The 26,048-nt window shown below is 53.9% G+C and overlaps 12 protein-coding genes across 12 annotated transcripts; 5 read left to right on the top strand and 7 right to left on the bottom strand.

The window, feature by feature from the left end:
* Positions 1-2,135: 2,135 nt before the first annotated feature.
* On the bottom strand, positions 2,136-4,633 carry CLUP02_10317 (uncharacterized protein; the record flags this gene model as incomplete). The annotated part of the gene is made up of 11 exons (XM_049289293.1): positions 2,136-2,221; positions 2,313-2,420; positions 2,479-2,864; positions 2,919-2,937; positions 3,000-3,214; positions 3,371-3,432; positions 3,494-3,704; positions 3,785-3,816; positions 3,877-4,079; positions 4,150-4,395; positions 4,468-4,633. The coding sequence occupies 11 exons, from the start codon at positions 4,631-4,633 to the stop codon at positions 2,136-2,138; spliced, it is 1,734 nt and encodes a 577-aa protein (XP_049146438.1).
* Positions 4,634-6,060: 1,427 nt separating this feature from the next.
* CLUP02_10316 (Opy2 protein) lies at positions 6,061-7,470 on the top strand (the record flags this gene model as incomplete). Its single annotated transcript, XM_049289292.1, has 1 exon — positions 6,061-7,470. The coding sequence occupies one exon, from the start codon at positions 6,061-6,063 to the stop codon at positions 7,468-7,470; it is 1,410 nt and encodes a 469-aa protein (XP_049146437.1).
* A 2,127-nt stretch (positions 7,471-9,597) lies between these two features.
* Positions 9,598-11,372, top strand: CLUP02_10315 (methyltransferase; the record flags this gene model as incomplete). Its single annotated transcript, XM_049289291.1, has 10 exons — positions 9,598-9,756; positions 9,822-9,856; positions 9,924-10,009; positions 10,078-10,100; positions 10,167-10,296; positions 10,370-10,407; positions 10,473-10,510; positions 10,567-10,704; positions 10,795-11,220; positions 11,315-11,372. The coding sequence occupies 10 exons, from the start codon at positions 9,598-9,600 to the stop codon at positions 11,370-11,372; spliced, it is 1,131 nt and encodes a 376-aa protein (XP_049146436.1).
* Positions 11,373-12,028: 656 nt separating this feature from the next.
* Positions 12,029-13,585, bottom strand: CLUP02_10314 (uncharacterized protein; the record flags this gene model as incomplete). The annotated part of the gene is made up of 1 exon (XM_049289290.1): positions 12,029-13,585. One exon carries the CDS (start codon positions 13,583-13,585, stop codon positions 12,029-12,031), a length of 1,557 nt encoding a protein of 518 aa, XP_049146435.1.
* A 593-nt stretch (positions 13,586-14,178) lies between these two features.
* CLUP02_10313 (amidohydrolase) lies at positions 14,179-15,999 on the bottom strand (the record flags this gene model as incomplete). The annotated part of the gene is made up of 3 exons (XM_049289289.1): positions 14,179-14,963; positions 15,020-15,488; positions 15,541-15,999. 3 exons carry the CDS (start codon positions 15,997-15,999, stop codon positions 14,179-14,181), a joined length of 1,713 nt encoding a protein of 570 aa, XP_049146434.1.
* A 787-nt stretch (positions 16,000-16,786) lies between these two features.
* On the top strand, positions 16,787-17,734 carry CLUP02_10312 (uncharacterized protein; the record flags this gene model as incomplete). The annotated part of the gene is made up of 2 exons (XM_049289288.1): positions 16,787-17,291; positions 17,394-17,734. The coding sequence occupies 2 exons, from the start codon at positions 16,787-16,789 to the stop codon at positions 17,732-17,734; spliced, it is 846 nt and encodes a 281-aa protein (XP_049146433.1).
* CLUP02_10311 (uncharacterized protein) lies at positions 17,429-18,960 on the bottom strand (the record flags this gene model as incomplete). The annotated part of the gene is made up of 6 exons (XM_049289287.1): positions 17,429-17,824; positions 17,894-18,199; positions 18,268-18,405; positions 18,467-18,628; positions 18,735-18,762; positions 18,839-18,960. 6 exons carry the CDS (start codon positions 18,958-18,960, stop codon positions 17,429-17,431), a joined length of 1,152 nt encoding a protein of 383 aa, XP_049146432.1.
* A 100-nt stretch (positions 18,961-19,060) lies between these two features.
* CLUP02_10310 (uncharacterized protein) lies at positions 19,061-19,910 on the top strand (the record flags this gene model as incomplete). Its single annotated transcript, XM_049289286.1, has 5 exons — positions 19,061-19,338; positions 19,398-19,493; positions 19,552-19,642; positions 19,705-19,785; positions 19,878-19,910. The coding sequence occupies 5 exons, from the start codon at positions 19,061-19,063 to the stop codon at positions 19,908-19,910; spliced, it is 579 nt and encodes a 192-aa protein (XP_049146431.1).
* A 195-nt stretch (positions 19,911-20,105) lies between these two features.
* Positions 20,106-20,453, top strand: CLUP02_10309 (uncharacterized protein; the record flags this gene model as incomplete). Its single annotated transcript, XM_049289285.1, has 1 exon — positions 20,106-20,453. One exon carries the CDS (start codon positions 20,106-20,108, stop codon positions 20,451-20,453), a length of 348 nt encoding a protein of 115 aa, XP_049146430.1.
* Positions 20,454-21,016: 563 nt separating this feature from the next.
* CLUP02_10308 (uncharacterized protein) lies at positions 21,017-21,482 on the bottom strand (the record flags this gene model as incomplete). Its single annotated transcript, XM_049289284.1, has 2 exons — positions 21,017-21,140; positions 21,187-21,482. The coding sequence occupies 2 exons, from the start codon at positions 21,480-21,482 to the stop codon at positions 21,017-21,019; spliced, it is 420 nt and encodes a 139-aa protein (XP_049146429.1).
* Positions 21,483-21,541: 59 nt separating this feature from the next.
* Positions 21,542-23,557, bottom strand: CLUP02_10307 (uncharacterized protein; the record flags this gene model as incomplete). Its single annotated transcript, XM_049289283.1, has 2 exons — positions 21,542-23,430; positions 23,482-23,557. 2 exons carry the CDS (start codon positions 23,555-23,557, stop codon positions 21,542-21,544), a joined length of 1,965 nt encoding a protein of 654 aa, XP_049146428.1.
* Positions 23,558-25,016: 1,459 nt separating this feature from the next.
* Positions 25,017-25,466, bottom strand: CLUP02_10306 (uncharacterized protein; the record flags this gene model as incomplete). Its single annotated transcript, XM_049289282.1, has 1 exon — positions 25,017-25,466. One exon carries the CDS (start codon positions 25,464-25,466, stop codon positions 25,017-25,019), a length of 450 nt encoding a protein of 149 aa, XP_049146427.1.
* Positions 25,467-26,048: the final 582 nt, after the last annotated feature.

Here is a 26,048-nt window from a genome sequence, read left to right as displayed (position 1 = left end):
AGCAAAAATCTCTCTCCTTCAAAGCATCGGAACATACTCTCAATCTGACCCCCCCCCCCCCCCCCCCCCCCCCCCCCCCCCACCCCCACACACCACAACACAAAAAAGACCACACAAAAACAAAACAAACCCACCCCACAACCCCCCACCCCCACCCCCCAAACAAAAAAAAAAAACAAAACCACCGCCCCAGACACCGACACCCCCCCCCCCCCACACTGAAGCTTTCCAAAAGTAGACATCAAAGGCAAGGTGACACAAGATAACATAGCCTCCACCACCAGCCGCTCTCCAACTCACGACATCAAAAACATCAAAACCCAAAGAGCTGGAGACATCTCCAGCTGAGAACCGAGTCCCCTACTCAAGTCCCACATCCCAAGAAGAGCAGTATACAGTGGGGTGCCAAAAGTTCGTGTACACCTCACTAACACGCGTGCCGACGCATTTTCTCCTCAACATACCTTTTCCTTCTACATCCCATATCTTTAGCAAATGGAGGCCAATTTACACGCTTTTTGCTCTCTAATAATAGGAAGCCATAGGGCTAGCCATAAACTTATAGAAGTCCAGCGGGCGGCGATTGCCGCACTTGTGATGCCAGTCGAAGTATGATGGTGAAAATGCAGGAGGTTGGGCAATTGGGGATAATGGTGTGGTGTACACGAACTTTTGGCACCCCACTGTAGGTACTCAACACGCCATTCCAGCCTTTGCTGGGCTGAAATCCACGACACCACTTGCCCCTCAGCCTCACACTGGAAACCCACGCAGCCGTTCTTCTCGAAACCCGCGCAAGACCGCCGGAAAGGGTTACATGGGGCCGTACCCGTAGCCCGTCTCGGTACTTCCATCACGTGTCAAACGACAACCGTTCAGCAACGTCCTAAATTCCCTAGCCTTCTAGAATCGGAGAGCTGGGCTTCTATACGAGGCTTCCAGGTCGGGGAGATAACTCTCACCGTCCCGGACCGACCAACGATCAACGATGAATGCCGGGTTAAGCATCGTCACAATACATGGCTCACCCTCTCTGAGTACGCGCGCGCGCGAGAGAGCTCAACGCAAAACGAGAGGGATTCCACCCGCCCTGCTAGCCTCAAAAGCCATCTTCTAGCCCAAAGAAAATTGTCGAAGAAGAAGAGAGCGGGGCAAAAAGCCCATCATAGTCGGCCCTTACAACTTCCGAGTACATGCCCAGGACGCCGGAACAGGCAACGCCGCTTCGATCTCGTTCGCCGCGTGTCCAACGGACGTGATGTCTCATCCTGGATCAGTCCAAGAAACGTAAAAAAAAATCACGCAAAACTGCCAATTGACGTTGTTCTACTCCTTCCCACTCCTCCTCCTCCTCCGCCGCCACCGTCCGGATCCGGAACCCGGGGAGTCTTGCCGGCGCCGGAAGAGGTCTCGCCGTGGCAAACTAACGACGACGAGGGACCTCAACTACACGTGTCCAACGGAGGGGAACTCCCATACCGAGTACCGTAGACTGAGTTGTCCTCACAGGCCAAGACCTGCCAAGGCTTTCTTTGTGCACTGCAGCACCCTGGAAAAAAACCGCGCTGGCGAGTCTAATCCTTCGTAATTCATCCGAGTTTCGCGAGGGAAGAAAGAGTGGCGCGGGGAGAAAGGCGGTAGGTAGGTAGTTAGGTAGTCACCCAGTTCCCACCTCGGAGCGGGTGCCCGCGTCATTAATCACACTAGTAGTTCTCGGAAAAGCAAAGAAATGGACAAAGAAACGAAGAGTTCATGATGATCTTTTGGAACATGGAAAGACCGGATCTGGAGTAATTCCAGAAAACTCAGCTTCGCGGCGGCCAACATCCGCGGGCGGGAACTTGCACAGCGCAGTCTACGAGCTTGCGATTGGTCCATTGGTAGATGGCATGGGCCAGATTTGGAAAGCGGAGAGTCGTGAAAAGGAAAAACGGACGCCCTGGTCTGAGAAGTAATTAATTGTGTGCTGCGGGTGGCTAATCAAGACGGCAATGCAAAGGTTGTTGTTTTAAAAAAAAAAAACCACTCAAGGATTGCGAGAAAATAGTTCTGACAGGGAAGGGGATGGTAAATAGAATTTAGACGTTGCTTCTTTCCGGTGAATGAGGGCCTATGATTGGCCGAGACACCCGATTCTAGATGAGAAAAGACTTGGATGAAGGTTTGGCAGCCCGAAGAGTTGCTTCTTTGACAGCAGCAGGGGCTGACTGGCTGCAGTGCCCTTGACGAACCAGTGTCTCCCTTTGCATCCATCGAATCTCTCTTCTTTGCATGCCGCTCTTGGTTCATCTCGTTGTCATCTCGTGGCTTACCCAGATTGGCGTCGAGTGCAGCTGCGTGACAAACCAATATCAAATGAGCTGGCATAGTCGAAGCAAACTGACTTATGTGCTTACCTCGCTCAGTATAACCGATCGGAGCTGAGAGTGGGACAGGAGCGATAGCAAAAATACCAAGCCCGAGTAGGACAGGACGCACAGTCAGCAGGCGAAAGTCCGAAGCCAAACTTATGCAGTGCTAACAATACGCACGAAATGCCGTCCTGCGGGCTGCCGGAGCATGCACAGCGCAGTGTTAGCGCTCGGTAGGTATGAGACCTGGAATGGCGACGTCTGCCATCTTCACCACGCGGCGTGGCGGTTGGTCCGCCGGACACTAAGATATGCCCTGCATTACCCAGAGGTCGAGGGAGCGTGTGTGCGCGCCGTGCGATGCGGTGGTGGACGGTGGTGCCCGGCACAGCATTGCTAAAAGCTTGAGCACTTTCGGCGGGAGAGCGGCAGGTGGATATGCGTAAGTTGGAAGTGATCGCCCCAAGCCCCCGGTTCCACAAATATCTTTCTCTCAGTCTCGAGCGACTAGCGCTGCTTGCTGTCAGATGAGAAGGGGGAACTCTACTGTTGTCCCCCCATTCACACAAGGCCAAGACGAAAATCCCTAGAGTGATGAGTGCAGATCTCGTGGTCTAGAGCTCTCATGGCCTCCAGGGCCACGCGAACGCACGTTCTCGTTGTCTGTTTCGAAGTTTCGGATCCAATGCCTCAGAATACGGAATTTTCTCGTGCTAAGCAGGATCCCTCCGTTATGACGGCCCCCGAATATGTCGCAGGGCCCTGACGATTTGGCTTCCGCTTGACTGTATTCGGTTCGCAGACAGGCAGGGGCAGCGGGGACAATGTTGGAAACACAGCGCGGGTTAGGCAAGGAGCATACTCTAGAGTCAAGCCTCGATCAATGCTCGACGCTGGTTCATGGTGAAAACTGCTGTGGGTTTTTTTCTTTGCAAATCACAGCAGGCGAGTAGACAGGGAGGCCTGACACGGGAAGGCGTTTTGAGTGACTATCGTCAGCCCAGGTTGTCAACCCTCACGGTCCTCTTTGACGGCCTTCTGGCGCGATTAGCTCGCCCGTGATGATGTCGTCCCGCTGTCGCTGTCACTGGACCCCATTCGTTTCAGTTGAGTTCGTATCTTGAGATCTTCTGAGTCGGAACGGGGGGGCTGAGTCGGCAATCGTGATGTTTCTGGCGTGGTGTACTGCTGCATGGGCCGACTGAGGTTCTCGCTGCAGGACCAAAGTTGTAAGGGATCCGGATGCCAAACGTACCCGAGCTGGGACGGTGCGACGTCGACGGCACGAAAAGAATGGTCGACCCGTACCAGGCGAATTGAAGCTTAACAGGAGGTTTGTAAGAGGCCGGGTTTCTTCAAGTGTTGCGAGATTTGGAAACAGCATAATTGTGGGAAACTGGGGAATGGTATCCCTTTTTGTTTCCTATTCTCACAAGAGGTCCAACTTGTCGAGAATCGGGTTATCCTGTTTGGGACGAAATATTCTGTGCCAGAGCTTGTGTTGACCGATTTAGTAGAGAAAGACCGTGTCATGTCTCGCTGGCTCGTATCGGACGACGGGCGGGTTGTCAGGTTGAGACGCACGAACTCTATTGTATTGACGAACAACATTAATGCTGGATGGACGGCAACCATGGTCCACGGTCCATGATCCATGGCCCATGGATGATGGGCTGCCACTGCCGAGCTGCGTAGCAACCGCGTAGCTCGCTTGTTTGACCAAGCATTCTGCGAAGTTAGTAAGTGAGCATGGGTGCGTCCCGACAGCCAGCCCGCCATGAGGGAGGAGGTAGGGCACGCGGGGGCAGACAGCAGATGATAGATTGCAGTCTGCAGTTGCAGCCATCAGGATCATCAGGATGGGAGCCTCTCCCAATATCGCTCGATGGAGAGGGTGGAAGTGATATTCCGCAGATGGTGTTGTCGAGTCGTGGAGAGTGCGTAAGACGGTGGAGATGGGTCAATTCCGGCTCTGGCGTGGTCTGATTGGTAGGCAATACTTCGTACCTGGAGGCGAGGTGATGAAAAGATGGAAAATGGCGCGCTGGGCAATGTCCACAAAGTCACAAACAGCATGCACCGCACTGAATAGTACCTATCTTAGTGCCCGAGGTACTGTGCAAGGTACTTGGAGGGTCGACGGTGGTGCGAACGGTGCAGCGCTTTCTGGGCACTTTACTGCCTTGGTCGAGTTGGTCGCGGTATTCCCCAAGGACGGAGGAAGGTAGTGTTGGCACTTTGCAGTATGCAGCGAAGAGGAGATTGGTGGATGGAGTTCCCATGGTCCTTGTGGTTCATGGTGGTGGATGGGCGGGCTGCACAGTCCAGACTCTAGGCCTTGCCCTGGAAGTCTTGGACCCTCGCCCGGCTCTAGCCAGGGGTGTCGGGGGAATCAAGGGATCCACAAGCGAGCAGTGCCCCCCCTTTTGCTCTTGCCATCTGGGGACCATGACCAATCAGAGCAGGAAGTTGCCCCGGTTCTCACGTTTCGCTAACAGAATACCCCCTGCCCTCTCAATCTCGTGCCTGTGTCCCGCAGATTCGCTCTCCCCCTCCCCTCTTGCCTTACTTGTAGCTTCCTCCCACCTGCGCCTTTTCCAACCGGAAAGTCGTGCCAGTCCACCTCTTTCCCTCATTAAAAGATACGTATCTATGTGCTCCGTACCTAGGTACCTTACTTACCTAAGGCAAGGTACCAGAGCATGTATCTCCACTCTCTCCACTGTTGGTGTTCGTCCTTGGTTCCCCCGTCTCCCCTTTGAGCTTGCGCTCCGCCTGCCGCCGAACGCCCGTGAAGAACCAGCACCAAGCCCAAGCAGGACGCAGCCCATCTCACACTCTTTCTCACCATCCATCCCATCCATCTGCCATCCTTCCACCCATCTCATCCCATCCCAACCCATTCATCCCTCCCCCTCTCCATCCCGTTCGTTCCCTTCACTTCGACACCCCCCGGTCGATCCAGTCAGCGCGAGCCAAGCCAAGTCGAGCCAAGACCAGCCCAGCGCCGGTCTGTCTTTGCCTGCTTCTCTCTCTCTGCTCACTTTCGTTTCCTTCATAGCAGCCCTTTCCCACCTCCGTCTCTTCCTCCACCCAACATCTCCAGCTTCTCAGTCGCCGCCCACCAAGACAAGATCCCGTCGACGACAAAAGACATTCAAGCCCCGTCAACCCGTCGACGTCGACTTGCGGCCGACAAACGACAAACCGCCGTTGATGTCTTTCACTTCAATCGCCTAGTCGCCTCTTTTTTCCCACCACCTCAAAAGCCGAGCTAGTCTCTTCGTCCACTCGTTATCCCAACTACTACTATACTACTACCCGTTCGCTCTCACTCTATCCGCTCCGAATTCCCTCGCACTTCGCACATCGACCCGTCCATTCCAGTCCAGCAAACGCCCACACGCCAGCCTCGCCTCGCCACGAATCCATTCCTCAACGTGTATCCGTCACCCCTAGTACACTGCGACTTGTCTCATCTACCCGACGGTTTTTCTATCCATTCGCTATATCTACTGCCGTTTCCCCAACTCGCGGTTTCCCTGGTACCGACCAACGGTCCACTCGCCTCGACCGTCTGATCACCCCCTCCGATTTGATCGACACCTTCTACGCCTAACGGTCTCGCTTCGTCGATCGGCATCGCTCGATCAGCGTCGCTGGCTATTTTTTCTCATTTCATCCCCAGGCCATTTCTTCCTCTATCATCATGGCTCAATTCGACCCTAACCTGCACCTCCGTTCGCTTGAGGAGCTGGAAGCTGGTGCGTCACCAGACATCACCGTCGCCCCCTATCGAACCTCATTTGCTGACATGACCTCCATAGTCATCTTGCCCAGACAGAACGGCTGCCTCAAGTGTGAGGACAAGGCACCGACATGCCCTACCAACTGCAAGTCCGACGAGTTCTGCTCCTTCACCATCCCGACATGTAGCACCTGTGCCCAGGCCATCTGCGCCAAGGACGACAGCAAATCATCATCCTCATCAAGCAGCAAGCCCAACACGGGTGCAATCGTTGGCGGTGTCATCGGCGGTCTCGTCGTCATCGCAATCGCCACATATCTTGTCTGGAGGTTCTTCATCAAGACCAAGAGACAGTCAATTATCCAGGAGTCCTATGCCGAGACGACCCACGAGAAGACGATCAATGAGAAGAGCACTGGCGAGCCACGACAAACCAACCGCGACTCAACACACACCGTTCACTCTATTGCATCAACAGTACTCACCCGCGCTTCCAATATTATCCAGATTGCCTATATCCCAGGCGTCACAAACCGAGCCACTCCTACGTCACCCACTCTGCTCGTCCCTCCCGTTCCCCCTATCCCGATGCACGCCTCCAACTCCGCTGCAAGCAGCCCGTCGCCGTACGAAGAGCAACACTTCTTTGTCCCTGGCGAATTGCGCGACTCCACCTACTCTGGCATCTCTGGCTACTCTGACCGCACGTCTGTCGCGAGAACCTCGTATGCTCCTCGATCTAGCATCGCCCCCAGTATCGCTTCCACCATCTACGGCAAGAATGCGGTTGTTGTAGCCCCCGCTCAGACTGGTATGCGAGCCAAGGCCGCTGTGGTCAGTGTCAAGTCTATGGGTGTCGGCACCAACGGCAGCAGCACTCCTCCCGTCCCCAGTGTCGATTACGAAAAATACGCTCCTGGCCGTCCCAAGAGCCGTGACAGCACATTCAGTGTCGGATCTACCTTCCTGAACAATGCCAACACCGCCACCGCCGCCCCCGTCCAGAGAGTGCAGGTTGTCCGTGTAGGCAACGGCAATGGCCCCAAGCAAGTCAGCGTTGGATCCAAGGCATCATCAACATCAGAAGAGATCTCGGCACCAGGCACACCTCTGCCACCCAGCACCACCGCGGCCGCCCGCGAATCGGCTGCCGTGACAGTCATCGATGAAAGCCCGTCAGTCGATCAGGGCCCCTTCTCCGACCCTCCTGAGCCATCCCCAGCTGCTGTTCGTAGCAACCACAGTCTCAGTGCCGTGATTGAGGAGGCAACAAGGCGAGCCGCCGCGGGCCCCGACAGACGGTCTCAAAGAACAAGTTCTTACGAGAGGGGACGTAGTCCCTTCGGCGATGAACACGCCACGAAAGATTAAGAAAAGATGAAAAGTAATGAAAAAAAAAACCATATGATGGGCGTCGGCCCTGATCACGATCTACTTACACTATTTACTTGCCTATATATCAGGGACGACCTCCCATGTTTCTTTCTCGTATCTACCTTTTGTTAGACGACCCGGTCAGAACAGGCCTACGGGACCAGACCGAGGGACGACGTTGGATGGGCAGGATTATTATGGATAGGCAATGGCGTCGTGGATATCTACCTTTTACTTATGGAAGGGCTATGGAATGAAGATAGGGGTTTACGTCAACCCATTCACGCCTTTACCGATATGTCCATTGAATAGAAATGTGACAATTCATCCACTATTTTACGGATCCTACTCTTCATCAAGTGACTTATACCAGTGACTGATGCATTCTCGAGTTCCATATTAGTGGTTGATGCAAAACGACATCACTGCGAGGTCCGTTACTATGAGCAACTGGACACGAAGAGGTCTCTTGGTAACATGTCTCCCTTTGTTGAAGAGGACTGGCTTTTAGCTGAAGAAGGCAAGATGCTGATACATCGTAGCTTGTATCGTGGATCCCCTAAGCCACGAGTAAGATATAAGCCTTTCATGCTACGATACTTACATGGGCCTGTTCGTAGTAGAAGTGAATTCATTTTCCATGATCTACTGGAAACCAACAACCCCTTGGGAGTCTGCTAGTTGATAGTGACGCAACTGGATTACCTACAAGCGGCGAGGGACTAGCCAAGTAGGTAGTATAAAATCGGATACACAGTTCTCAACACAGTTGCTCCCCTGCAACTTGGCATGATTGTGTATATTCGGTGGGATACAGATATTTGGTCCTTCATTGATCTCGTCAATGAATTAGGTCGGTCAGGACAACATACGGATACAGTTTTCTGCCTCCGAGTATGTCTAAGTCAGTGTCTTGCTACCTTCCAGCCTCCCCCCGTCTTAGGCCGTATTTCTTCAAGTAGATACAGTAGCCGGACGACGAAAAGTGATCAGAGGTAAAAGTGTGTGGGGTTGCTGTCTGCTGCTGGTGTGAGTCACGCTGCCACTGTTTGACTATATATCACAAGCTCTGAGGGGTATAGGTCGCGTCAACGTACCTTCACTTCACATCTCCTCAGGTGCCTGGAACCTTCGCGAAGCACCAGGTGAAGTGAAAACTGTTCAGAGCAGCTGGGTCTTGTTTTAGAGCTGAGAGGATCTGTGTGTGGATTTAGTAAGGTACGGCGTGAGCTGTGGTAAGCCGGTTGCGGTTCTGTCTATCTCTGAAGATGGGAGGGAAGGGGACAGAGGTGAGAAACGAGTACTAGAGGGCCTTGCAAGCGGCTTCTTCAGCGATGACTATTTGGTTTCTGTGAGCTTGGTAGGTGTGTCTGTTTGGTGAGCCGGAGGATCCTTTGAGTGTTGCTTGTTTGTCGTGTCGAGAAGGGAACCACTTGTACGGTCTACGCTGCACCGACGGATCTCGTTGACGGGATGTCGCTGGCTGCTACGGAGTCAAATTCAAACATCAGGATACCAGGGACAAAAGTATGCAACGGGTCCCTCCCAAGTCTGACTACCCTAGGGACTCGATAAAGAAGCAGCTACGTCATTGCCGAAAAACTTGCGAAGCAAACAATGCCCAACGCCGGGGATTGACAATTGAGCACCCGCATTTGTCAACGCAAGGATGGCATAATCGCCTTCCCATCTAGGCGGAAGAGAGAGGGGGTGGAGGGGGGAAGGGCGTTGGTAAACATGCAATGGGTCGGATGTTGGACGACAAGACGCGTCAACCAACGTTTGACTTGCATATGCATGCGAATGAGGAGTCGGAGCACAGCCAATTGGGCCTTTTAGTTGTGCTCTGTTGGTTCTGGAGATTCTGCAGCCTGCCGCAGTTTTTTTTCCCCTTCTCATTTCATCGAACCCATGTCGCTCAACTATGGAGACCGGCTTAGATGCCTACAAAACCCCCTCCTTCCCTCCTTCAGTCCTGTCCCTAGAGAGTGGATACTGTTGAAGCTTTGCGTATCGCCATTGCTCTTTCTGTTTCTCTGTCAAGAGATTTTTGTTTTTTTTCTTCCTTCTTCGGCCCCAAGTTGAATTAATTGGTACGCTGAGGAGAGAAACCAGGAAACAGGAATGGCCGGTTCACCTCCAGCCGCCGTGCCGGCCGAGAGCGCGACGACGACAGTATATTCACCGCCAGCCGCTGTACAGGCCGAGAGCCCAGCGACGACAACGGCACAAACTCCAACACCCAACGTAACGGCACCTCTTGAGCCTGAGGAGGAAGACAATGTTGGTGACCTGTTCCGGTTTTGTTAGCGGCTGATGATGGCATCGCTGACATGGACAACTGCTAGACAACTGACGATACCTCCTCAATTGATGAGCGCATGTACGATGCCCCCATACTATGAAGGAGTGATGAGCGCCCGGCGCTGACCAAGCACTCGTGCTTCCAGTTCCAATTTCACCGCCTCGCTATCATCAAGCGTTGTTGATTACCCCGTCGAGTATGGACGACGGTATCACGCTTACAGGCCGGGCAGTACGTCCTTCAACCTCTTCTCTCGCTACTTTGCTCTCTTCTCGACAAGATCTGACATGCAATTTCAGCTTACAAGTTCCCCAATGACGAGGTTTGTTACGAGTCTCTAATCATCAAGTCGAAAGCCAGATGGTTAACAAGTCCAAAAACGTTTTAGAAGGAGATGGATCGACTTGATCTCGCTCATGCGATGATTGTCAAGGCAACGGGCAGCAAGCTCTTCCATGCTCCTCTCGATTGGGAAAAGATTCAATCAATCCTTGACATTGGAACGGGCACTGGACTTTGTATGAGGGAACCCATTCGAAAGATAGCCTTGATGTGGAAAGGGTGGGAGTTGACAGAACAAAATCATTACAGGGGCTGTTGAAATGGGCGACATCTTTGAACGCGCCGAGGTAAGCTAAGCTACGATGTGTGCCCGCCCCCCTCACCGATCTTAAAGGCTAATGCTGTGGCATAGGTTTACGGGAATGACTTGAGCGCCATTCAGCCCCAATGGTCAGTTTTCTTTTTTCGGGTGCTGATTGTTCGATTATAGCTGACGGAATGAGAAGGGTTCCTCCTAACGTCAGGTTCGAGATCGACGACGTCGAGAGCCCCTGGGTTGAGACCAAAAAGTACGACTTCATCATGTGCCGATACATGACAGCCTCAATCACGGACTGGCCCAAGCTGGTTCGCAACATTTACAAGTAAACCTCCACCTCCCCATTTCCTGCCCCCTTTCGAGCAGGAACGCGCACCTAGTTACTGATACTGACGACGACTGCCCGAAAATTCAGCCACCTCAACCCGGGCGGCTGGGTCGAATTCCTCGACATGAACCCGGAATTCTACTCAGAGGATGGTAGCTACACAAAGGACCACGTCACGTACAAGTGGAACCAGGCCTTCCTGAGCGCCATCCGGGCCGTCGGACGCGACCCGACCCCCGGTCCGGGGCACGAGGGCCGCGTCCGGGAGGCGGGCTTCATCAACGTCACAGCGGAGAAGTACAAGGCGCCGCTGACGCCGTGGGCCAAGGACCGGCACTACAAGGACCTGGGCATGATGAATCTGGTCCTGACCATTGATGGTCTTGAGGGGTTTTCCATGAAGATGTTTACCGAAGTCCTCGGACGGACGAGGGAGGAAGTCGAAGTGGAGATCATGGGCGTGAGGAACGAGTTGAAGGCCAGTCCGCCCGTCTTCCGCGCTTTGGTTGAATTGTGAGTTTGCACTTCTTTTGGGATGCTTTTTGAGCATGTCCAAAGGCCCAGTAGTCGCTCCAAGGATGAGATGCTAATTCTGGTCGTCAAACAGCGACGTTGTGTACGGACAGAAACCGCTTGCGGAGCCTGAAGAGCAGACTGAGGTTTAACCTTTTCCGACAACAAGACGAGTCTTCCTCATCACGTCTTTCTGGCCGTAACAGGCTTCATAGAGAATTCCTGTTCTGTCATGCAAACGCTTCTCTAGTAAGAGGCAACACAAGAGCGGCGTATTTCCCCAACTCTTATAGAACTTTAGGTTATGCGTAAGAGGGGCTTTAGACTTTCTCAAGCACAAGAAAGGCATATTCGGGATTCAAGAATCCGTTTGAAAGGCTATGACACCTTCATTCCATCGGTCATTATACGCAATCATACTACTAGTACGCTCCAATGTCGCTCTCTCTCTCCGGGAAGGCAAAATGACTTCAGCCACAATCCGATGAGAAGTTGCCTGTCCGTTGCCACTTTGCAAATTGAGAGAGGTCGGTCGCGTCGCAACTCTGAAGCTGATGAACACGAGTCGTCGCAAATCATAACAGCCTTCTCGCGATCTCTCCCAATAACCATGATGTCTCAAATTTACTTGACTACTCCCGTACCGAAGTCGAACAACAAGTGCACAAAGCAGCATACGCTGCAAATGTTACACAACACAGGCCTCAAGAACATCTTTTTTATGGTTCTACCCTTTCCCGTAACGGACCCTTCAACAGTGTGATCTTCCACACCGATCAATCATCCTTCCCCGTACCTTTGGCAGAACCTAACGTATTATCGGTACCGGTATTGGCACAGGAGCAGGGCGATCTTCCTGGTGAGCAGCATACGTCGGAGGAGGCGCCGCAAGTCCTCCCACATCCAAAAGCTCGATCCCAGCCTCTACGCCACCGCCCCCGGCGCCGGGCCGCTCGTACGTCAGAGCCTCACAAACCGCCTGGGCACGCCACACGGCCCCAAAGACGACAACCGAAGCAGAGAAGACCATCGCTGCCGCGAGACCGCCCCAGCGCGAGTCCCGCGTGACGAGACCGATCGCCGGGCCGAGCACCAGCGTCGCCGCGCACTCCGCCGTCGCCGCGAGTCCAAACAGCCGGCCGGCGTACTTTGAGCGCACGGCCACGCCGAGCCCGTACAGCATCAGGGAGCAGCACTGGCCCGGGATGGTCGCCGCGAGGGCCGCGGCGGAGAGGGTGCCGACGAGAAAGAAGAGGTAGTGTCTGTACAGGGCGGCGGCGCTGGTGAGGACGACTAGGCCCGACGAGAGGAGGAGGTGGCGGTAGTCCCGCAGCGCGATGCGGTCGCCCGGGACACGTCGGCGGTATGAGGAGCAGCAGCCGTAGATGGAGGGGAGAAGGAGGCAGGTGATGAGGACGATGGCGATGAGCGGTGCCCAGTAGCTCACGACGTCGCCGCGGAGGGTCGTTGTGGAGGGTAAGTGGATGATTGTGCTATACCTGGCGACGAAGTAGACGTCGAGGGAAGGCGGTGCCGTCCTCGCCAACGCGAGGACGAGGCCGAGGGTGGTAAGGAGGAGCATGGCGCGGAAGGTGTTCAGGGCGGAGAGAACGCGGTGCAGCGGCCTGGTGGCCTGGTTGGCTGGGAGGATCTCCGGGGGAGGCTCGCCTCCAAAGTCCTCGAGCTGCGTGCGTAGGGGCTCGGGAACCGCCACGATGAAGCAGGTGCCGACACAGAAGGCGACGCAGCCGATCACAGCCGAATATTCGAGGGCCAAGGGGGGAGCATATCTGTGGATGACGTTCGAGACCACAAGCCCGGCAAGGGCGGAAGACACCACGAGGCCAAAGTGTTTCGAGCGCTGCTGGTCGTTTGTGGTGTCGCTCGTCATGGCCAAGACGGCGACCTCGGCGGACGTCTTCCCAGCGCCGATGACGAAGAAGAGGAAACACAGGACGCCACGTGATGAAGTCTGAATAGTCGTGATGAGGATGCCGGAGAAGAGGCCCCAGAGGCAAGCACTCAAGACAAAAGCCCCGCGCCGGCCATTGACGTCGGCCCATTTGCCCATGGTGTAGGCGGACAGGAGGCCGCCGGCGGACTGGCAGACCAGGACGACGACCTCGGTCCACTCGAACTCCTTGTTAACGGCGTTGGCGTGACATAGACCGTGGTCGACGGGAACTTTCTGGGGCAAGCCGTAGAGTTGTCGGCAGACGGATTCTCGCAGGTATGCTTGGACAGAAACCTGCACCATGGAGGCGCCAAAGGTCATTGAGAAGGCCATGAGCATCAGGAATACAAGTATGTGTATGCTCCAGGCTCGGGCGGCTGTCGCGCTGTTGGTTGACATTGTTGACGGCATCGTGGCTGTTTCTCGATACCGACTTGGGTAATTTCGTTGTGGATGGGGAGAGTTCTCCAATGTATCTCGTAGATACTAATTTTTGAAGATCGTCGATAGTCCTGCTTTGAAGAGTCAATAACAGAAGCAAATATCAGAGGCTGAGCAGAATTGCCATTTCCGCCGTGAAGAAGCTTTTCTCAGAATCTCCGGTGAGAAACAGGTTTAAGAAGAACCACGGAAACGATAGGAGGGTGTATGATTTTATCAATTCATATGTGTGCCTCGTTGTCCATATAGTACTGGAGTGTGAGATGGACGGTGGATAAGATGGGTACCAACCTAGAAAACTTCGTCTCTAATGCCTCTGGCTACCTTTCTATCTTTCGACTAGGCCAGTCAGAGCCATTCATACGATTAAAGCGAATGTAATGAGAAAACAGCACAGGTCGGTCTCAGTTGTGTTGATGGAATCATATCTCTTGGGCATAAAAAGTCGTTGGCGTAGATAAATCCCCTAATAAAAGCGGTCTTGAGTATGTCAGAGTAGGCAAGTATGGAACGAAGCCGAGAGAACTTTTTAAAAATCATTCATCGTGAACCTTGGTAGCCCGTCACTCATAGTCCCGCGCGTAGACTTGTTTCCCGCCCACCCAGGTCTCCTTGACTTTAAGCTCCCGCAGCTCGTCAAGGTCCAAGTCCTCCAGAGGCTGGTCCAGCACGACCCAATCAGCCAGCGCGCCCTCCTTGATGAGGCCGGCTCGTCCTTCCATGAAGGCACCGTAGGCCGGGCCCTTGGTGAACCCTAGCAACGCCTCGTCGAGACTTAGAGCCTCCTCGGTATGCCAGCCATCTTCACTTCCGTTGACGCCGTAACCCGTATGGGGGCTCTTGCGGGCGACGGCAGCATAGATACCCTGGAAGGGATTGGGCGGCTCGACGGGGAAGTCGCTGCCTAGGATCGGGTGGACGTCGAGGAGTGACCGCATCCGGTACGCTTCTTTTTTGGTGCGCTCTGCCCCAAGTCGTAGTTCGGCGTACTTCATATCGGATGTCGCATGCGTCGGTTGGATGGATGGTATGATACCGATGTCATGGATCCTCTTCTGGTCATCCTCGTGGATGATTTGCGAATGCTCGATGCGGAATCGTCGTCGAGCCTGGCAATCTGCGAGGTTCTCATCGGGGCATACATCTCGCAGGCCAGCTTCGAGGGCGTCGACGGCGTAGCGGTTTGCCAGGTCACCGATGGCGTGGATGTTGACCTGGTATCCGACGGATGCCCAGGACCGTCCAAGCTGTTTCAAAGTCGACCCGTTGACAAGAAGAGAGCCGGCGGTATCGGGACGATCACTGTATGGCTCGATCATGGCACTTCCCCAACTTCCAAGAGCGCCGTCTGGAAAACGTTAGTCTCAGTGGGCCTTTTCATGTCAAACATTTCAGAAAACATACCTGCAAAAAGCTTGACGGATTTGACGCTGAACGAGTCCTCCTCACGGAACACCCGAGCAGCGTCCTCGGGACAGAAGGTATTTCGCTGAGCACATTCCAACATGGCATACACGCGGACAGTCCAGTCGTCCGTGCCTGCCATATCGGCGTACAGGTCGAGCTCTTGCGGAAAGACGCCGGCATCATGCATACCAACCAGACCGACCTCGTTCAACTTGGCCATGGCGGCTGCAATGAATGCCCGCTTCTTCTCGGGTCCAGGCTTCGGCCACAAGTTGTAGATCAGGTCCATGGCGTTGTCACAAAAGACGCCCATGCCTGGCTCGCGGACGATCTCACCGCCAGGCACGTCTGGGAGATCTGCAGGCAACAGATCGAGCACTGCTTGGGACACCCATGAACAGTGGACATCTATCCGGTCGAGCATGAAGTATTTGCCCTTCAGAAGCTCATCTTCCTCAATGTCTTTCTGATCGGGAATTAGACCCATCACTGGGCAGAGAGGGGTGAAGAGGACTCACAGCGGTCGGCATTCGTCCGTACGCCGACTGATCCCAGCCAATCCCTCGAATCCATTCATTCTTGGTGCCGGCATCGGGATGGCTGTCGACGTAGTCCCTCAAGCGATCCCGAACATCATCCAAAGAAGAGGCTCCGAACAGATCGGCCGAGTAGAGAAATTCGCCATACTGACTCAGGTGGCCGTGGCCATCCCACAGACCAGGAATGACGAAGCCAGCCGTGGTGGTCAAGCTTGCATCATCCCATGGGAACACACGGGTGAATTTACCGTCGGCCACAGTGAAGCATTGGGCTGACGGCTGGTCCTCATCGTGCGTACGGATGCCTTGGTAGCAGTACGTTTGGGTGTCATCGATGTCGCCTAAGAGGGGCTGCTGGAGACGCACGACGGCGATTGCGACCACGGCCGCGGCGGCTGAGAGGCCCAGTCCCCACCTCAAAATTGAATTCGAGGACATGATGCTGAAATTCTAGCCACTCATCGAGGTAATTAGTGTCTCGATTTGAGTCAAATGGCTTGCTTTGTTGGAAGACAACGTCCTGAAATTCGGTGTGGAAAGTCGATATCCTTATCGCCATCTTTGATAAGGAGATGCTATCTTATCAGGCATGTGGAAGCAGGGATGAGAGCTTCAGGGATAGGTACTTCTTGAAACCAACATCCTTAACTTCATCACCCAGTGTCCTTGAATGTCCAACATTTTTCATGGCAAAAGACATGCCATTTATGCACCACGATTTGAGGGAGGAATCTGACCACGGGAATTTAAGTGCATCTGCGGGCAAACGGCTTAATATGCCCCTTACAAGATCCCCGTTGCTGCAAACTGCCGCCACACAGAACGTTGAGGCGTTGTCATTATGTGCAGAGTCCGCAAACGGTAATATCAATAGTTAGACCTCAATATTCGGGGCTTGGCGCCACATGACGGTCTCGTGGAATGAACACTAGCTCCTGTCACCAGAAAGCTTCAAGAAGCTTGTTTCAACGGGGGCGGGCTACATTTGTCCGCGTCTTACACAGGACTGCTTACAACTCCAAAACGTCTACTCCAACAACCTCCGTTCAATTATTGAAGGGCGCAGATGTTGCCTGCCCCAGGCTGCCGTCTGCCTCACCGCCAACAACAGACAGTCGACTCAAAGATAGTCCTCTCCTCCTCCTTTGAGATATCCTATCTTGATACTGCCAGTATCCTCGTTTCTCTTCCAACTTAAGAATAAAAAAGCTCGTTCATCGCAAAAATGTCCATGACCCGAGACCAGCTAGAAGCTCTCACAGAGCGAGACGTACACGACCCAATCCCCTCCGAACTCGTACAGCAGGCTTTGAGCACGCCGCCCTTCCTCCCTGTCCCCGAGCTCATCAACATCCGCGACCTTGGTGCCGTGCCCGGCTCCGGCGTCCGTCCAGGTCTCGTCTACCGCTGCGGCATGCTCGAAGTCGCCAACCAGAACCCAGAGGCGCTTGATTGGCTGGCCGCCAACATGAAGCAGATTTTTGACGTTCGTAGCTCTGCAGAACGCGGGAAGCATCCCGATCCAGAGATCGCAGGAGTTGCAAACACATGGCTCGAAAGTGCGGGCGCCCACACCCCGCCTGACCTGAATGATTTTGTCGAGGCCGGGGGCGAAGTTGGACTTCGGAAGGAGTATCTCAAGGTCCTTGATTTGTACCGGCCGATCTACCGAGCCATATTGGAGCACGTGCGCGACAAGCCCGAGGAATCTTTTCTCTTTCACTGTACCGGTATGTATACCTTTCCTGGACATTCTAATGGAAAGAAGGCCAAATACTGTTGCGGCGCGTGGCCGCCAGCCAAGCCCAACTAATAGGAAAACCCCCTTATAGCCGGAAGAGACCGCACCGGCGTGATGGCAGGTCTCCTACAATCTCTCGCGGGCACCGCGCCCGAAGACGTCCGCTTCGACTACATGCTCTCGCGCATCGGCACCGAGCCAGCGAGGGAGCGGCTCCTCCAGCAGGCCCGTGTTGGCGGCGGTAGCCTCACTTTCGAACAGCACCCAGGCTTCTACAACCTGTGCAGCCTGCGGACGTCGTGCTGGGATGCGTTCATCGCGGCATTGCAGGAAGCGCATGGCGGCTGGGAGGGGTACGTCGTTGGGGCTCTGGGGTTTTCGAGCGATGATTTGGCTAGGATCAAGGATAACCTTTCTGGGCGCGGAGACTAGACGGCGTAATCTTGGACAGTATTGATGGTCGGAGCCTATGGCAACCATGTGCTGTTCAAGGTTTTTCAAGGCACCAAGAATACAGTCAATCTCTCAGAAAGTTCAGTGGCGCGGTGAGCCACCTCGATGGTGATGTTCTTGATGTAAGGAAAGCAATACTGCCGCGCTGGGTCCTTCTCCCTCGCGCAGGGAAGTAAGCCGCAGTTCCACTGAAGCAACCCCTCTCATCATTGCAAATGGAAGTGTGAAGGGTATGAAGGGTGTCTCAAACTGGCGGAAACCATACCACAGTAATCTGCCAGCCCACATCTTACCTCCACCCATGGCCATATCAGGAGAATTACCTGCATAACAGTCCCCTACGAACGAGGAAGGCCCAGCACGGAGTCGCTCTTTTTCACCGCGCTCACTGCGGTCCTCGTTGCGGTGGTAGGAGCCAACTCTGCCAAGCCATATACTACTTGGCTGTAGACGTTGCAGACAGATGGACAGGAGCGTTGATGAGGATAAGATTTCCTGAAAAGGATGGCAACAAATCTCTGTATACGCAAAGTGGCAGGAAGACCTGGACAAGGTTTGGGGACGGCGGCACCGTGAGCGCCTTGACAGCATCGCTTTCCGCGCTTCAAGCATTTGCTCTCTGCTTCCCCAACATCATTATCTTCCTTGGCCTAGAGGATCCGACACATGAGCGATAAGGAGCCGTGCGTCTGACGACCGGAAAAATTGCACCATCAAGGGGATCACCGTTCCAAGACCACCAGCTATGTCATTTCCCCTCAGTGATGTTCCGTTCCACCTCATTCCAGACCCGAGAGGATTCTCTTGACCTCGCTCGGGGGAGTCGAATCCGTGGCCAAACAAGAGGCCAGAGAAGGCTCGAACCCGCAAAAACTGACGTCGAATGATTGAAAGTCTAAGAGGTACCCAGTCAAACCGTCGTCAGCGGCCGCAAATCCCCCATGCCTATCACTCCCTCCCCCATTGCGACTCTTCTCACACCAACAAACGATGCGTCCAACAACACACTAATCTTTGAGATCAGCCAGTGTGGTATACACAAAGAGGGAAGGTCAGACCGCCCCAGTCACCCAGTCTATCTACGTTTTGATCATTAACTGGGGGAGAAAACAAGAAACTGAAGAGAACCGTTTGGGTCCAGACCTGTCCGTAAAGGTGTGACAAGCCACACCTATCTGCTGTGGTACGAACCAACCGTTGCGCATGACATCATAAGGTACCTTGATAAGGTAGGAACCTTGATTTACCGGGTCAGCCACACCGTCGTGTGTGCCACAACTCTAATTGGCGGAATCAACAATCCTAATGCCTCTGGCGCAGGCAAGAGACAGGGGTATGAGGCTGGACCCAATGGGCTTCCTTCCCTCGACCGCAGCTCGACGTCACCAGCCACAGGACCCTCCAAAACTTGATTTTGGGCTGATGGGCTTGGGGCTGGACGCTCACCTTGACCTCACCTCGCAGCTGCGACAACAAACGGAGGGCAAAATCACTTTGAGGTCTCCCCCGAAGCTGTCGTTCTGGCCAGCCTTGGCCATTTCTCATCACCCATGTACGGATACAGCCTGCCTGGCTCCTCCTACGTAACAATGTCTGAATGTACCCCAAGTCCAGTCTCCTCCCCGACGGAATGAACTGCAAGGGACGTCACCCCTTTCCCAGAATCAGGGTCCGACGACACCCTCCCACTTCTCTATCCCCTCCTTACGGATGCCCATTTGCCCATCTTCCTTTTGTCGTCAGAGGGAGGGTCACGAAACGAAAATAGGGTCCAAAGTGTGGAACCAAGGACGCAGGTTTCGGACCCTTTGCGCATCGATCCCACCAAAGGATGCCACACACCTACTGTTCATACGAATGGAAGATAGCCTTGTCGCCTTTGGCGCAGTATGTATTGTAAAGACACGGAAATTCAGACTAGAAGACCACACATACACATACAAACGTAGATCCCCTGGACCCTGACATCATCCCCTCTCACAGGGTCCCTGATCCCGCGAGACCCAACCCAAACCAACCACCCCTGTTCTGTTCACGAACCCCACCCCGCGATGATGACATGCCCAAATCACACAACCTTACCAACATACGCCATCTGACTTGGAACAGACATGCTGCGTAGCTGGTCACCCTCCAAAACCGCGACCCTGAATAGAACCACCAAGGGAACATATAAACCACCCTCCAAACCCACCTACATCAGCTTTCCCTCTTCTCATCATCAGCATCAAGCTACAAAACAACCCAACCAATCTCAATCAAACAAACAACCAAAGACCTCAAGTCTTACACCACTACCCAAACAACCAAAACCACTTAAACAAACACTTCACTCCCAAAAACCGCAATCATGCCTCTCAGATCCACCCGCCACACAACCACCACCGCCCCCCGCCGCAGCATCTTCTCCCGCCGCCGCGCGCCCGCCCACACAACCCACCACCACACCACTACCAAGACCACCAGGACCACCAAGCGCGGTTCCGGCGGCGGCCTCTTCTCCCGCCGCCGCGGCCCCGTCGCCCACACGGCCCCCGTCCACCACCAGCGCCGCAAGCCCTCCATGGGCGACAAGATCTCCGGTGCCATGCTCAAGCTCAAGGGCACCTTGACCCGTCGCCCTGGTCAAAAGGCCGCTGGCACCCGCCGCATGCACGGCACTGACGGTCGTGGCTCGCACCGCGCCCACCGCTACTAAGTGTGTGCGCAGTCGCATATAAAAAATACCCCCTATCAATCGATAGATACCAACAAGCGAGTCTCTTATGTGTATGGATTATGATGGATTTTGGATACCTACTGTATTAGTACTGTTGAGAGCGATTGGGTTTATAGATACTATGTCTGTGTTACGATATGAAATAAACAAAGTAAAGTAAATTACCTTGCACATTTGATATTGAGGAGACTGTGACACGTTTCCTGGTTATCTTGAAACGATTTGAATTGTGACTACCTATCTGAGCTTCCCCCCCTTAGCGTCCAATCACACCATTCATCATCCTCCCACTGTGACATCCGTCCTCCATGGTGGCATTTTGTATGCAATTCGGCAAATGGGAGAATCTGATTGCGGTTTACTGGGGTTCAGTTTATGCAGATTCTCCCAGGGTCGGGTAGGGTCACAAAGTGGCACAGTCTGAAAGAGAAGAGTTGTTCTGTTGTCCTGTCGCGTAGGAAAAGCGGTCCACGAATTGTTGACACTCAAATTGACACAGCAACCGGTTGCCTAGGCCTAGTAAGAAGGCAGTAGGACTTGTATTAAGGTTGCCCAATGGTGCTTGTGAGTACTGGAGACCTGATGATTTCTTCGAGTCTCATGAAAAAGGAGAAAAAGTGCAGCCGGATCCGAAAAGCAGTCCAAGTCGAAATTGGATGTATTCTCCTGTGACACATTAGCTGATGAATTTAAGGAGACGGCAACAACTTACACAAATTTGGGGCGGGCCAATCGAAGAATGCAGGTGACTTGATTGTACCATCTCAATGTTTGGCCGCGGAAATACTCAACAGGTTTGCCGGATTGGCGCTTCCAAATTCCAGAAAAGAACGCGGGCGGGCTGTCTCCAAATTGTTGAAGCCAGCTGTGGAAGCTTGTAGAAGGCAGCAACGATACCAGAGCTTTTCCGTTGATGGTCCTTGGTCGAACTGCCCAGAACCACCGCAGGCAAAGAACCGATAGAATAGAGTGGTACCGCCAAAGATGATCCAATTTTTTCAGACGCATCAAAATTTCGCGACCGAGCCCTAGAAACGACGACGTCTCGGAGCATAGACGGTCACATCCTACTGCAACTCGTCAATATCCAGCGCATCGAAGTTCGAAGGTCGAGTGTAGGGGGTGTACCGAGGAGAAGGACGAGGGATCCGGGAACCAGCCGTCGTGATACGGGTGAACTCTTCGCGATTGTATCGACGCAGTGAGACAGCGCTAGCCTCTCCGATAACGACAGTAGGCTTTGCGACAGGCTGCTTGCCCTCACTCAACATCAACGCAGCATTCGCATCCTTGGGGCCCAGAGCAGCCGGTGCGAGGACGCCTTCCCACTTGGCCTCCAATTCTGGCCGCTGTTCAGGCTCCTGCTCCATTTTCTCGATGACCATGTCGCGGAGTCGATCTTCGAGGACTTCAAGATCCTGCTTGCTGGGCGATGGGTGTTTTTTGGTGCTGGGCTCAGGCTGATCGCGGAAGAGTCTCCAGCCGCCCGACAGCCTCAACTTTTTTGGAGTCGGGCTGGGAGCACTAGGGCCTCCCTCAGTGTCGTTGATGGACGCAAGATGGCGGTCGTCAGCCTTTGCATACCGCTTAGAGGGGCTCTCTCCGGAGGCTGCCTTCCGGTCGGGTCGACGCGGGGTTGAAGCACAGACGGGCTTCTCAGACAAGATTCCTTCAAGGTCGGCATCGAAGTCCTTCTCAGTATCGAAAGGGTTCAAAGAAGGAACCGGAGGGATACCAGTGGAGTCAAGGCTACTCTTGAGGCGATGCTCAAAAGGAGTGGGGGGACGATTTGCGACTTCAAACTCTCCCGAGAAGGGATCTTCTGGTGAATCGCTGCCGCCAACCGAGCTTTCATCATCAGCCACGGCCTTACGAACGATGCGATCTCCGACGATGCTCTGAACCTTGTGGCTATGCAGGTTGTTGCCTTCATTGAGACGAAGCTCGATTGAGCTGACGATAGATGTCTCTTCGAGTTCGACTTCCTCGAGGTGATAGTACGCCGCAGGGTTGGGCAGATCGCACGTGGTCAAACCGATGGGCGCTGAGATCTTGCCCCTGATCTTCGATTCTGGCGTTGCAGGCTTAGGCAGGATGGATTCGAACACGTGGCGAACCTTGGAGACAACCTTGTGTCGACGAAGCAAGGAAGTCTTTGATGGAGGAAGTTTGGGTTTCTCCGAACCAGGGGGCTTCAGGGTTTGAGTTGCAGCCAGCATTGCCCCGGTCTTGATATCGACAAATTCGGGGTCGATCAAGCCTGATCTAGGACCGTTCTCTGGACCAAGAACCTGAACGGGAACATCCTCGGTGTCAAGATCCTTTCGGACGGAAGCCTGGCCGCTGATTGCCTGGATGCGAGCAGCCTGTTCAGCGGCGGCCCGGGCGGCAAGAGCCTCGGCGACAGCAGTCCGTGAGAAATCCTCCCCGTCATTGCATCCGCCGTAGGAGAGTGGAACCGTTGTAGAGGGAGGGAGGCACAGAGGATGTCTGTTGCCGGGGTTAAGCATCGTGGTCTTGGAATGCGGGAAGTTAAGCATCGCAGGACGATTCTCGGGGTCGACGAAGCCATCGACGCTCTTCTCCTGCTTGCCACATTGACGTCGCAAGGACTTTGCAGGGATAGCCGGAGCAACCTCGTCGGTCCCCGCAACTTGGGTGCCAGACTGGCAATGAACAGAAAAGTCCTCCGATGGAAGATTAACAATCCGGTACGTCGAGGGCGCTTTGGGTTGCACATCAGGAGAGATCATAGGTGCGATGGCCATCGGCTCAGTTCCACAAAGAAGAACAGATGGATGACTGCGCAAACCGTTGGGATGATGATAGATGGTGCTCTCCAGCAAGTCGTTGGCCAAGCGGTCGACAATTTGATCAGTGTTGCCGCCTGGATCAGGGTAACTGAAGGGATGGGCGGGACCGCTTCGATTCTCAGGCAGCGAAGGAGTGACGGGAGCTGTTCCAAGTGTCAGCTGGTACCGAACGAGACGAGAGAACTGTCACTTACTTTGAGTCTCCTTTCTCTCTTCCTTCTTGTTGCCCTTACCACGACGACGCGGCGCCAGATTGGCGAGAGTGCTCATGGATTTTTTCTTCATCGTACATGAGGCGTCTTTCGATTGGGAGAAAGGAGTGGATAGGACGTCGAACGTCCTAGGGGAAGAGAGATAATCAACGACAAAAACAATGAAGCGAATGTTGCTGAGGTTCTTGATGCTGCGAAGCCGAGCAGTGAGTGATTAGCCAACTTCAAAGATTTCTTCTCAAGTGCTCAATGCTGACGAACCAAAGTTGACGAATTCGAAGCGCTTCAGATGGCACTGATAGCAATCAGAGAACGGCCTCTGGGCAGCGCCTCGTCTGGATCTGACATACCTTGCAACGGGATTGAGGTTCTTTTCCTGAGATCTACTGTTGCCAAAGCCAGCAACAGGCGACCGAGTTGATTGTTGCGATTGCTTCGAGGAATTTGGGGAATCGTGGAAAGCGAACGTGGGGGACACGATGGTGAGGTGCAGAAAAGGAAAAAAAGAGGCGAGCGAACCGAAACCGCCCTTCCAACTGAACAGGTTTTTTCTTGGGAAGGTTCGGACGTTCCTCCTCTCAACACCAAGGCCACTGTCGTGGCTTCCTGTTTCGAGCCTCCGAGATAAGCCCTATGTTTCGTTCGGCGTTTGATTTGTTCCACAGGGGGATAAGAGCGGAGACTCGAGCGTGGTCCCCGGGTGACCAGTGACTTGCACTGGAAACCTCAGGTGACGATAAGTCGGTTTGCGGCATGGAGGGCGAGTCCAAGCCGCAATTTGAAAGAGCTCACGGAAGATAGGCTCAGTGGCTTTGTCTGGGTGTGAACCTGAGTGCCCCTGAAAGCCTCTGACTTGCACCATCCGCAGTTGTCATCTTTCAGTCTTGGGTTGAGGGGTGAGGCCCAACAAAGTCCTCATTCGAAAGGGGTTGCAGCATGTCGTCCAGGGAAACAGCAGAGAGACTCGAATAGCCTCGAAGCAATCTCAAAGAAACCTTTGGGAGATCTCGATTGTATGTCATGTTGACAAACATCATAGATTATGGCTGTGGCGGAGACTTACCTCAAGACATGAGAACGCCATGGCTGGTTATTGTGCTGAAGAAAAGCAGGAAACCGGGACTGCGCAGAGTCATTATCTAGCATTCTCGGCCCGAAACCGCACACATATTAGGGTATCGGTAACTCTGTTTGGAGACACGGAGATGGCGCTTCGCATCAGGAAGAGCGTAGCCATGGGATCAAGCAGAACCGTAAGACGATGGGGCGTAACATGGCTTGGGCAGATGGAGCACAACTTCACTGGGACATTGATGTGCTTCTTGGAGAATTGTTCACATTCTGGCAAAGAGGCAATAAACATCTAGTTTGAACTTCGTAAGTGCTGGCTCAACATACTCTGACAGAAAGGGGATGACCATAAAGCATGTGCTATATTGCCTATCCCATTAACCCGTAGAAATTCGATAGGAAAGTTTGGTAAGGCGGTTCATGAGTAAAACAATCATCCGAAACAATCACATTTGGCAGGCGAAGAGAAAGTCCAAAGATGAACATTGAAACCAGCTTCGTCCGACCATCACCGGAGTGCACCGTGGCCGGCGACGGGGCCTGCGGGCAGCCGTTTTGACCGGTGAACGTTCTAGATGGGGCGAACTACGGGGACGGAAGCATAGGAGGGGCACCGGAGGAGAAGCGGGCCTGCAGCCAGCCGCAGCCAGCTGCGGAGATGCTCGGAGCATCTCGGTGTTGGGATCTGGATCCCTCGAGAAGAGGTTTGTGCCCAGCCCTTCGCCTTTTGCCGTTACATGGGCAGCGGGCCAGGGGAGGGAATTTTCTAACAGAGCATGTCTCGGAAAGGAGACAGCGGTTCGGAATAACAGTAGGTACGGATACAGATCGCTGCAAGCAAACAAACATGGAAGGCAAATACTTCGCCAGCCGAGGTTTCTGACCATCCCGATCATCTTAGTCAGCCCTCATGGATGTAAGAGAAAGTTGCTGACCGGCTTACGGGCACGACATACTCGGTTTCGCCGTTGGAACGCACGCGGACATCGGAAAATGCGAGAAGAGAGTCCCGTTTGAAGCGGAGACGCCGCCACCGGAGAGGGCCAATTGGAAAAGATTGGACCGTGATTGGTCTGTCAGCAGCTCCAATGCGCAATCTCATTGGTTGATTTCCAGGACGGCTTGGCAGGAAGGTTCCACGCTCAACTCCGTCTCCTGCCGAGTCCCAGCCGTGCTTGCTAAAGCGGGAAGGGAAAGCTGGTTCGTTTCAAATCCCGTCAACTTTCTGGCGCAGTGAACCCTTTTGACTTCCCTCCTGTGCCACCTCAACCGTCGTACTTCTCCCATCTTCAGCCCCAAACCTTCCGAGTCATCCCTTTCCAAAATAACGTCGTTCTCGTCGTCGTTAATCCCTCCCGCCGATTTGAACTCCTGACGACACCCGTCGGGCGAAAGAAAAGTCCTCAACCACCCCGAATCTCCTATTGCGACTCCCGCGACCCCTTTGCTTGTTCGCACTTCAACAAGAGTTCGCCACT

The sequence above is a fragment of the Colletotrichum lupini genome, chromosome 5 (genome assembly GCF_023278565.1).
Source record: "Colletotrichum lupini chromosome 5, complete sequence".
NCBI classification, from domain to species: domain Eukaryota; kingdom Fungi; phylum Ascomycota; class Sordariomycetes; order Glomerellales; family Glomerellaceae; genus Colletotrichum; species Colletotrichum lupini.
The sequence above is the reverse complement of the archived record's forward strand: the minus strand, read 5'-3'. Positions and strand labels throughout refer to the sequence as shown.